Source organism: Camelina sativa, chromosome 17 (assembly GCF_000633955.1).
Source record: "Camelina sativa cultivar DH55 chromosome 17, Cs, whole genome shotgun sequence".
Lineage (NCBI taxonomy): Eukaryota > Viridiplantae > Streptophyta > Magnoliopsida > Brassicales > Brassicaceae > Camelina > Camelina sativa.
The window spans coordinates 30,349,549-30,362,479 of record NC_025701.1 but is presented as its reverse complement, the minus strand read 5'-3'; the positions used below and the strand labels follow the sequence as shown (position 1 = coordinate 30,362,479).

At 37.7% G+C, this 12,931-nt stretch overlaps 1 protein-coding gene across 1 annotated transcript; it reads right to left on the bottom strand.

The window, feature by feature from the left end:
- Positions 9,878-10,982, bottom strand: LOC104758402 (protein PYRICULARIA ORYZAE RESISTANCE 21). Its single transcript, XM_010481262.2, is given in 4 exon segments — positions 9,878-10,242; positions 10,244-10,512; positions 10,638-10,722; positions 10,871-10,982. Coding segments are annotated over 4 exon segments (507 nt in total). The 5' UTR covers positions 10,883-10,982; the 3' UTR covers positions 9,878-10,101.

Genomic DNA, 12,931 nt, shown 5'->3' with positions numbered 1-12,931 from the left:
ATGCCTTTCCTCTAACACAGCCGCTCCAATAGTTGCTGCAACTTGAAGCTTTTCTGCTCTGTTGCACTACACAGACACTACATATTGTCTGCTCTGTTTTCTTCTCTGTTTTGCTACACAACCTCTAAACATTGTCTGCTCTATTTCCAGCTCTGTTGTACTTCAGGTTCACTCAACTGCTAGATAACTTTTCTCTATTATAGTTGCTCATTTATTTCTGCTCTGATGCGATTTCAGGTTCCTCAGCTGATTATGGATATCTTGGCTGAGTTCTCACTTATTCGATCTTCACACTAAGACTCCAAGGTTTAGCATGTCACTTCATTCCATGTGTCTTCACATTGAGTTGTCTTGGCTGTGGTAGATTCTCTGATACTCTATCTGAGGAATCATTGCGCCTATGTGTGTAGCTAGTCACACATGCTCCAGCTTGTTTAGTGCTTCTGTGTCTGAACATGAGTTTGTATAAGACTTGTTCACTGCAACGTTCACTGAATCTATGTATGTACTCTTGGTTGTATCAGGTTTACTCATTGCTTCTTTTTTTTTNTTCCATAAACATGTTATGAATCATCATATATCTTCCATTAATATCCAAAATATAAGTTTTTTCATCATTTGTTGTTTACTATTTCGGTTTTTAGAACACATGATTTAATATTCATATATCAAAACTAAATTTAGATTTACTTAAGAAGATAAAATTTCAAAATCTTAATAGAATAAATCTTTTATATATGTTCATTTACAACAGAGAAAACAAGATAAAAAAAAAGAGAGACATAATCTATCCGATTACAACAAAAAAGGTACTTAACAATCATCTTCTATGTTTTTTTACTATTCTCTTGACCATTTTTTTTTTTTTTTTGATAATCCAGGTATCCAAAGCCCAGTGGGACCCTGACTAGCCCACTAGCCCGAAGGCTTGGCGTGCGTCCCGAAGGCGGCAAGAGTGGTTCCTGGAGGCCGCAGAGCCCAATGTTAAATTTTTCTGCGGTGGCCACTTAAGGTGTTTGCAGCCGTGGGGATTCGAACCCGGGAGTATTGGGAATCTCACCCTCAACCCGAAATCCATCCTACCACTGGCCCACCTATGAGTGGTTTACTCATTGCTTCTTGATCATCTTTCTTGTGTTGTATAACCAGTAACAACACCAATATATCTTTAATCTCTCCCTTTGTTACTGAGTTATAGAACTCAAGCTTTCTCCATTCTTGCACTTGATGATCTTCAAGCTTTCATGTTGTAAATGAGACTTTGGCATCTTCATTACCTTGAGAGGATTCTGTCATTTTGATCTTCTCTCTTCTGTTTCAAAGGTTGCTCCTTTACGCCTTGTTGTCAGTCTTACAATTATGTCAACACAATGTATCTTCAATCTCTCCCTTGTTGACTGAGTTGTAGGACTGACAAACGTTGATGATCTGGAACCTCTACATATCATGTTCTTGTTTCTAATGGCACATCTGTTTCCAACAACTTCAATTTTGGTCAACACACCAATCAATCTCTCCCTTGTTGACTGAGTTGAAGCACTCTAGCTCTCCCTTAATCATAACCTATCAAGTTCCTGATTTTGACCTGATCACATCTTCAATTGAATATCAAACGCCTCCAAGTGTTGCCAGCAACCACGACATAGCATAGCAACAACAACAACTAGCATATGGGAGTAAATCAAAGAGTCTCCCTTTAAAGCTCAGTTTGATATTCCACTTCATACAATGAAACCAACTCATCATCATCAAACCTTGGATTTTGAATGTAACGCCATCTTCTGCATTTATCAAACACCTTCAAGTTGTGACAGCAGCAATGACACAAGCATAGCAGCCCCAACAACTAGCAAATGGGAGTCAGTACAAGAACTCTCCCTTTTTAGCGCAATTTGATACTCAAGCAATCAATGGCACTAACTCATCCTGCAAGGCAACCATAAAAGCTCCCGCTGCTTGAGTGCATAACTAAGGTAAAGTAACATATCAAGAGCATAGTCCAATAAGGAACTCATTAAGCAAATATTGATCCTCCTCTTGCTTTGATGTTAAGAGTCTGCTCAGACTTGCCTGAACACTGCAAAAACTTCACACATACCAAAATCATAAAACCATAACACGACATCAGCCATCAAACCATTGACAATGATTACTTAGTTACAATGACACAAATAAGAGTAGCTCAGAACTAGTTAACCCATCTTCAAAAATGTACTGCTGTCGCCAATAGGAACAGGATCAAAGCCTGCCGTACGCACAGGACAACTAATTTCTGAAGACAAAAACACAAACCAGTACTGAGCCAAGAACACTTCCTTGAGAACACAATTTTCGAACATCTTAAACTTCTCTTTGAACCTCATGAATCTTAACTTGATCAGAGCCTCAATAGCACTAGCAAGCATTGTGCTTCATTTCAAAAGTGCAGCCTTGAACAATGGAAACCAGAACTGATCAAAAGCAATAACATGATCATCAAAATAATATCTTTGTAGTCGCAGCGGAAACATAGACAATTCTCTCGAACCATGATGATCTTGTGAAATGTAGCACTGACTGAATAGCCTCAACTTCCGTCTTTGCTTCTGCAGACTAGCTTGTTCAAGTAGTCTTAATCGAATACTGTTTTTCATCCTTGCAAATATAGGCTTCAAGACGCTCTTCTTTACTAAGTCAGATCAGAGATCCATATATTGTACATCATGAAGTTGAGCTTCCATATCAACCAGTTGCAATACATATCCCACCCATGCTTTTCTTGAAGCTCCTCCTGAACCTCAAGCAATATACAAAACCAGAGACTGGGTACAAAACCACACGCACACAACAGTTGCTTCCAACACCGAACAAGACATCATGACCATAATATCAACCAGGTGTGCACACCGACTTTAACCAGAAAACTATACTTCAGCTTAAGAGCAACGTTGAGATAAATCCAGATGAACATACTTTGAGGTAACCTTTGAACAACATCTTTTGAGCCCAACTGTGAATCAGTGAATAAGACAGATGATTGCAGCTTCTGTAGGAGTTGTTGTTTCAGTATTTGGAACGTCTTTCTTCAAATACACATAAGAAGGACCTCAAATAAAATACTTAGATTTTTAAAACCTGGAGCAGCAACAACTTCTTGAATTTCAAAAGCGATGTCCCAACTTTTACTGACAAGACACTTCAGCTTCCTGGGTTACAACTTAACCGGTATTACTCAAAGCTGAGTATTCTACCTCAAATTGATCCCGACCAACATCTCCTTGCAGATGTCACTTAAGCTAACCTCGCAGAACTGAACCGGAGTTACACAACTCTGAGTATTCTACCTCAGATTGATCCTGACCATCTTATACTACTAGTGAAAGTGAATCCTTCTCTTGAAATTTAATAATCCGGCGCACTTATTCTTCTCTTCCAACACCCAGAGGTCTTCTTGAATATTCTACAATAACCAACTTAACAGTGTGAACCAATACAGGGCATAACTGAGAGCAAAACCATTAACAGCTGTTAGGAGCTTCAAGGACATTTCCTCACTAAAACCTCCAAGAACCACCAATATTTTCGACAAGCAAAATATTTTTCGGGTTCACATCTCCACAAAAGACACTTCTTTCGCGACACTAACTCCCAGCAGAGATTAATTTCTTTACAATCATTTTTCATCACAAAGAAAATTTCACTTTCATCACCACAACTTCAGATAAGTCTTCATTCCACACTTCTACACAATCAACTTTCTTTTACTCACAGTTGAGTCTTGATACCTAGTTGATTGTGATTTCCTGACCTAGGAACATTAAGAACTTCTGTCTCTTTTTCCAAACATGAGGTCTTGAATTGAGCTTCTTCTCCTGCCTTGATGCAGAGCATAAACGAAATAATAAAACAGCCCAAAAAATTCCAAAATGTTGTGGGATGATCAAGCATAGCAATATGAAGCCACAAGAGAGAGCGGATCATAATTTGGGTTTACAAAGGAACTTTTAAATCATTGGGAAGATCTTGCTTTCAAGATTCCAAAACATCTTTCAATGCACAAATCTGAGGTATACAGTGAAGTCAAACACAGAGGTAAAGTCAGACAAGAACCCAGCTTCATGAGCCTGTAACTCCATCAAACTCATAACTTCTTCATATCTTCTTTATATCTTCTTCTTTTAACATTATGAGTTTGTTTTTCTCCCCCATGTTGATTATGTTTTTCAACCAAAAACTGTTCCATAGAAAACACACAATCAACATAGACTCATCTGTTTGCAGACTTCAAAGACCTTGATATATCTATCAAAGACTTCAAACACACAATCACAATTTCTTGATCCACGACACAAACGAAGCAGCAACTCAACCCAGAAACTTTTGCAACTTGGTGGCAAGATGAACATCAGAGATACAAAGCCACATGTGAAAGCAGATCATGGTTTGGGGTTACTGTTTGAAAGTTATGACCAAATCCCCAAAACATATCTAGAAGATAACTCTGCAAACAACCAACTTCAAAAGCAGATTCCAATAATATCATAGAGAACCAGAAAGAGATCTTTATGTCCTTGAGAAGATCTCATTTCCAATTTTTCAAAACATCTGCCAGCACTAGAAACCAAGATCTGGAGTCAAAGGAAAATGTAGAAGAAGAACACATACCAGAGACACAACAATTTCCTTGATGTATGAAATTATAACACGACTGCAAATTTCAGTATCTGAAAAATCATTCATTTGATCTCTTCTCAAAAGCCAGCAACTTTCATAAGACCCATAATCCAAATGATTATCTTTTGATGATACTTCCCTTTCTTGTGATCTCAACCAATCAATATGACCTCAAGTCTTCTTCTTTAGCTAGGAGCATCTTTGATAGGCTGAGACAAACCTCTACAACGCAACTCATGCACTTCAGCCCCACTCTGATCACTTGTTCACCATATTGTTTCTATCTCCATCAGATCGCAACACTCCACGTGCTTCTTCAAGAATACATAAAGGCTCAAACTGAACCCAAACAAGTGGTTGACGTCGAACTCCACTGCTTTGACCTATCTTCACCATTTTCTGTAATGGGCTTAGATATAATAGCACACTAGGCCTATGCACAGTTACCAGGAACCCAACATAACACAAGACCACACAAAATCAATTCTTCATCTTTCTCAAGAGGCATCAGCGACAACCTTCAGTATTAGTGAGGATCAAACTCCATTCCTCACACAAGCTCTTCTTCACTCTTTCTCTAAAGTCCCAACACAAGTAGCACTTGTGATTGCAAAGAACCAATCAAACAACCAATGAATCCTCAGCGGTGGAGAGATGAATATCTTCTTCTCATACTCAAAATCAGATGTAAACCACACCACTTTGTCTCTCTTTTAACTGTTAGAGACACAGAACAAGGACTCACTCCAGATCTGGGTTATCAACTATGAGCATCCGGTTACATCTTCTTAGCCTCCAACTCTCTGTAGATTCAGCTTCTTGTGTCAATGCAGAGACCACGGAGAATCTTTGAGCATCAATAGATCCTTTATTAATTTCATGGCAAAACCAAATCCACATGTGGTAAAAACCTTCAAATGCTCAACACCTTAAAACAACTCCTTGTGGGCTTTTATTAGCCTGATTTACAAATTTAGATGAAGGCCGACCAATAACACAAAATGCCCATATGAGAAGACCTTTCTCCTTTCTTCGACTTCAATTTCTCACGACATCAGAACCAAGACATCTTGAAGACGACACTGAAAATCCCGATGAACTATACAAACATATTCCGGTGAGTTTAAAACAGATCCACCATTGTCATCTTTCTCTCATTCTCTTTGTTCTTCATTTTCACCAACCTGGAAAGAACTCATCACTTGATTTTCTCCAAATAAGTTCATAGCTCTTCTTCCTCATCTAGACACATCTCAGGATCTAACCTGTTAGAGACAGTGTAATCTCAAGTCGGTTTCCTGCTCTGATACCAATTAAAATAATGAGATGCGTGCTAGATCTACAGACTTGTATGACATATATGTATTTGTGATGCTTTACAGAGAGATAAGAGGATAGTGAAGAGATGACACAAGAGATTTCTTAACAGGGTTCGGATAACCGACATCCCCGGGACCAAATCCAGAATCATTCACTAGAATAAGAACGCAAAAGTCACATTTGCCAACGGTATCTAGCACACACTTGTGCCTACCACTCTTATCTACATGAACTAAAGGAACCACCACTCTTTGTCTTTTCCGACGAGTATGAACCTCTACAAAAACCACCAACAGATTCTCTATCTTGTTGGTGGGACAACACCACACACAACATGTGTTCTTCTCTCAATTTAGGTCTAAGGTGCATGTCCTTCTTCTTATCACCACCTCTTCCTTTTATACCTCTTAGAGATTTCTACAAACCCTAGGTTCCACAAGCTTCTTCCTCTTGTCTTCTGGGTAAAAGCTTGTTCTCTTTTTGTCAACTTGACCCATGTCTTTGTACTGTTGCACCTAACACACGCATGCCTTTCCTCTGACACAGCCGCTCCACTAGTTGCTGCAACTTGAAGCTTTTCCGCTCTGTTGCAATACACAGCCACTACACATTGTCTGCTCTGTTTTCTTCTCTGTTGTGCTACACAACCTCTAAACATTGTCTGCTCTGTTTCCAGCTCTATTGTACTTCAGGTTCACTCAACTGCTATATAACTTTGCTCTGTTATAGTTGCTCATTTCTTTCTGCTCTGATGCGCTTTCAGGTTCCTCAGCTGATTATGGATATCTTGGCTGAGTTCTCACTTCTTGGATCTTCACACTAAGACTCCAAGGTTCAGCATGTCACTTCATTTCATGTGTCTTAACATTGAGTTGTCTTGGTTGTGGTAGATTCTCTGATACTCTATCTGAGGAATCATTGCGCCTGTGTCTGTAGCTGGTTACACATGCTCCAGCTTGTTCAATGCTTCTGTGTCTGAACATGAGTTTGTATCAGACTTGTTCACTGCAACGTTCACTGAATCTATGTATGTACTCTTGGTTGTATTAGGTTTACTCATTGCTTATTGATCATCTTTCTTGTGTTGTATAACCAATAACAACACCAATATATCTTCGCCTTTAGGTATTATCCAATTTTTGTAGCGAGCCTATCGTTCATGTATTCGTGTATCAATGGCCTCACTACTGTATACAATAACCAACTTCAGGACCATTTCATGCGTTGTAAGACATGTTTATCTTGTATCGTGACAAGATTCACATCGAGTGACATGATTTTATTATCTTGCAATATAATTTACAGCCCATGTTCATGACATGCGTTCTTAGTTTTAGTAGAGAAAATCTTGAAGATTTTTGCACCAAGTGTCTCACCATAAGATTCTTGTTAACGAGTGTTTATGTTATCAAGTTTTTTCATCTAGTGATTTGTCGGGAAGACTGCCAATTTCCCCACCAGAACTATCGTATCGAGCCAAATAGAGCCTATTCTTTATCCCCGGTCTATATGTCCCAAAAAAAAAAGTTCAATGCCAATTTCCCCCCGAATTAAAAGTTCAAAAGCTATATTTCCCCGAGTTTATTCTTCTACATCAATTAACCCATAATCGTGGTTTGGGATTGGTTTACTATTTACCTAACCGAAAAAGAAAAAACTAAACCTTGATTATACCAAAACAAACCCAATTTTGACCCGATATTCCTCGATTTTATTATCCATTATCACCCAAACCCCTAAAAGAAAAAACCCCCAAATTTGCTAACCCTAGAGATTGAAAACCCAAAGTCGAAGCTTAGATTCTTTAGGGTAGACAGCGTTAATGGCGATTGTCGTTCCAGATGCAGAGTTGGGAGGAGATTTCGATGAAGAAGGGCAATGACAGAGATGAATTTCACATCAACCAGTTGGTCAACGAGTTCGTCGACGAACCCTTCCTCTTGCACGGATAACCCTTCCTCTTGCACGGATAACCGATAACCCTTCCTCTTGCACGGAAACTTGATTCGGTGGAATTTGTTGATACATTACTCATTGTGATACTCGAGCTCATGAAAGAAGAAGCAAATTCAAGAAGAAGAATCGATTATGCAAGAAGTAAAAATTGATTTTAGGTTTTATTTGGAGATTCTAGGTTTTATGATAAACGGGTCGGGTTGGTGTAGGAATTTGGTTCAACAATTGGTTTATTTTTGGGACATATATGGTTTGGTCTCGGGTTTAGACATTATACCACTATAATCCAGAATCGGGGAGATATAGCTTTTGAACTTTTAATTCGGGGGGAAACTGGTATTGAACTTTTTTTCGGGGACATATAGACCGGGGGTAAAGAACGGACTCTATCTGGCTCGATACGATAGTTCTGATGGGAAAATCGGCCGTCTTTCCGTGATTTGTCACATAAATTTTTTAGCGCTTGCTTCCTCAATTGGTTAGCAGCGACTATCATATTAAAATGATGAAACATTAGTGTTTGGGGAAAAGTAATTGATTCGTTTAGAGACTAAAAAAACAAAAAATAGATGTTGAATAGTCGTTTTTATTGATCAAGGTATCGAGCTCAAATACAAAAATTCAACACACAACGAATCAATGAATCCTAGCCGTGTTCTGGAATTGAATTGTGTGTCTTGTGCTTTAGGTCTCTTGCTTTGCTCTCGATTTCGGCTGTATTGTGTAGAAGTGGCTCTCTTTTTATAGAGAAATCTCTTAAACCCTAATCTTCATGGGATTTAGACCCTAATAACCACCTCTTTGTGAGATAAAGACGTTCTGAATATTTTTTTCACGAGATTGAGTTAAATATCTTCTTGATAATGTCGTAACAAATCAGAATCGGTCCCAAAGTCCCCGTTACGAACAATATTGGCTCGATATTTGTTGTTACGGCCCTTATTGGCTCAATATTTGTCGTTACAATCCGTAATGGCTCGACACTTGTTGTTATGGCCTAGATCGATGTAATCTTTTAAAGAATATATAGTTCTTCATATATATGGAATTATCATATTTACAATACAATTTTTATCTATTATAATTTATATGGTTAAAATTATGCCCAATTAATTAAAAACGTTAATAACAAAAACAAATAAATCCACTTTTTGTATTATTATTATTATTGTTATTAAGTATTTAAGTTTTTAAGGTTTTTAGAGTTTATGTTTCCAATGAGGCATCTGATAGAATATAGGGATATTCTGTTAATCTACTTAGCTATTATCCTGTTAATATTGTTTCATGTATCCCGAGTATATAGGACATCATGTAACCTCTATGACTATATATCGTATGTGAATACAATCATCCTCCTCAAGGGGATTTCATAATTTTCATGGTATCAGAGCCTGTTCGCTCTTGATAACCTTAAGCTTCCGTCTCTCTCTTTTTCTTCTTCTCTATTTCTCCTTCTTGCTTCTCTCTATTCCTTCTGTTTTCATTCGGTTATGGCTGCTCCTCAAGGAACCTATGAGCGCGCATTTGGTGTCACAAACATCAAATCTCATATTCCGCTCATCCTAGACCTTGATGATCATAACTACGACGCATGGAGGGAGCTTTTCCTTACACATTGCCTCGATGTTCTCGGCCACATCGACTTTACAATTTAGCATTCCCAAAGATGCATCATGATTCCGGTTGCCCCTCTCTTGAGTAGATCAAGTTTCTTAATTGGTAAACAAGTTACGACTATACAATTGCTTCGGAATTACAACGAACGCTTACGTTCATGTTATAGATAGAGAAAAAATCGACAATTATTAGGCAACATAGTGACAAACACATGGACTAGCTAGGTTTCCATCTTTTGTGCTAATTACAATGCTATTTCTCTGTAACCAAAACTATATCTTAATGCAAAAATTTATACTATTTGTATTCCTAGCTAGCAAGAAAAGAATTGAGCAAATAGAAGTTGTATCATACTATAACCAAAAACGAGATATACACATGTAACAAAACCCTATAGCCTATATATATATAAATACATACGTAAAAAGGACGATGCCTCAAAATATAATTACTGGTAAGACGAAGACAACTAAAATAACTTCTTGTATTAATTTATTTGCTGGTATATAATAATACTAAATATGAGTAGAAGATTGCGTTGGTTCAGGTGTTTCACATGATGGAGCATCCTTGAGCGTTCGTGTATTCGTGGCAACATTGTCGTCCACCTCCCCAGTTCTCGTAAACGGGCCTTCCGTAACATTGGTACTGTTGGGCCTCGTAATACGGCCCACAATGATACGGCTGCCANCGGTGGCATCGGCTGAGGTGCTGGAGTCGGTGCCAGAGCCTGAACAGGAGCAGGAGCCGGAGCCTGAACAGGAGCTGGTGCTGGAGCCTCTTTGGGCTTCTGAGGGGGCTGAGGCTGGGGTTGAGGCGGTTTGGGTGGCTCAAGGATCACGATGGACTTGATAGAACCGTCTCCTTTGGAGCAGAGTTTGTTCATTAGCCTCTCAGGATCGTAACAAACCACTTTGATGAGGATCGTGTTCGACTTCTCATCAAACATTTCGTCTGTTATTTCTATATTTATGGCAAAACAACACATACCACAAAAACCGTATCCATTTATCAAGATTCAAGACTTTTGTCAACCCTCAGTGATTTAAATTGAGCAGAAAATAAAATCAATGAGAGAAGAAACTCACGAGGGAATTTGCGGATAGCTTTCTTAGCCTTTTTGTAGCATTTGGGACAGTTTAGATCCACTTTTAACTTCATCATCACCACCATCTGTTCGTAAATCATATAATTTGATCATTATTACTTTAATTAGTAACCGTATCAGCTATAAAAAGTATTATAGGGTAATTAACAGTTACTAAAGAGAATAAGATCTGATTATAAGAAGTAATTCGAATATTCAGATCCAGAAATGTACCTTGTCCGCCATAGCTTTGGGGAGTCTTGAGTCACCTAACCTTACAAGTACAAGAACACAAGGTTTTTTTTTTTAATGTGTATTTTGTTGCATGATTCACTATATATAGAAAGTGATATAAAGAGAGACTCAAAAAATAAAGAAATAAATAAATAAAGTTATATCAAAATTATCTGATTTTGTATCTAAAGGTGACGTGTATGATACACGGTTTATCAACATAATTTCGAAGTTTCTAAAAGTGACACCGACATCGCGTACGTACACGACTGAGAATTACCAAAATGGGCTCACATTATTCAGTGCACGTACACGACCAGAGTTCAAGTGCTTGAAGTGGTCCAAATTTCTCTAATAATTTGATTGATTATTCTTCTGTGGTGCGAAATAGTGAGCCGACATGGATGAAATGGTTGTAAAAGGACCTTCTGAATTTGATGTTTCCAATTCCATTTAAGACTCACTATACCAATCAACTTTAAAAAAATCTGCAGGGAGTCGTGTATCAAACAAAGAAAAAGAAGAAGAACGACAAGTTGATAATAGTCCAATTTTCTGATCTGACAAAAATGAATGACAAAATTAAAGCGAATCTTATAATTCAGTGTGAGATTCGTCCTCAGATATTTTAAAGCCCTAATCCTTGATTTTTATACTCGACTTATATTGTCTTAACCTTATATTTCACTGGGGAAGCAATAATTAGTACTCGAAAAGTAAGTAAATCCGATCCAAAGCAAGTGGAGGGAAAAACATAACTAAAGAACACCAAGCAAACATTAATTGCTTTCAGGATTAATATCATAAAAAAAGAAATATGAGACTTGCTTTATGTGGCAATACTCTAAGTTACATTTTTAAAATGTGATAATTTAGTGATGACAAACATACATATATACACTATGCATACTAATTTAGTTGCAAGAAAATTCTAACCACGTGGACTTTTTGATATTTTGTTAGAGTATCACTGTATCAGTATGTCGACGCACGTCCAATACAATATTGCCAACAAATCTAAGAAAATATATTTTAGTGATCTTATATTAAAATTATTCTCTATATAGGGCCTGATAAGAGACTAACACGTACACGTACAACAACCAAACGTCTTTAAGGTTTCCCAAATAAGTTCTCATAAGGATTGAATCGATTGATAGATGATGCTGAAGTTGTTGTAGTGGACAACATATTATTGAGGAAATTACAACCAGAAATAGTACAAACATTATGGATAAGCTTTTTTTTTGTCATCAATTATATATAGATAAGCTTAGTTAAGTAAGATGATGAATGATTTCCTCGTTTGCAATTTTATTTTGATTAGAAGTGTGTGGACAAGAGATCAACATGTTTCATGATGGTTTAGAAAAACATTGTTAGTGAACTCACCACCTCCATCACACTCAAATGTTCTAATTCTTTATTTTAACAAAATTCTGCAAGTTGTTGTAACGATTCGAAGATTGAGAAAAAAAAAAATGTTTAAAAGGGTAAAACCAACTCAACCATGAATAATTATCAATAAAGACCACACAATAAAACACTACAAAATTAGAAGACAATAAATGTAACATCCGCGAACCAATTTTTTTAAGGTTTTGGTGTGGGTGTCGATCGACACTCTTGGTGTATCGATCGACACTCTTGGTGTATCGATCGACACCATGTTTTCTGGTTTGGTCCGGTTTATTTTAATTGCTGTTTGGTTCGGTTTGGTTCAAGGAAAATCCCTAAATCGTGATATAAGTGTCTAGGGCGAATTAAGGGTTTTGGGAAGTTTCTTTTTGGTCGCCGTTAAGTGAGAAAAAGAGAGAAAGGAGAGAAAACGTTCTGGGATTTTTCTGGGCTTGTTCTGGGTGATTTGGGAGAGATCTGAGGCTGTAGAAGTGTTAGCTGTTGCTGGAAACGAAGGGGAAGCTCCTGGAGGTGTTGATTCCAACGTTTCTCAATCCAATCTTCCTGTTCTTGAGGTGAGTGCTTGACCATGGTTGATCTAAGCATGAGATCTCTCTTGTTTGGGTGTTTTCTTTGTTGTTTGTGTTGTTTTGTTGCTTGGGT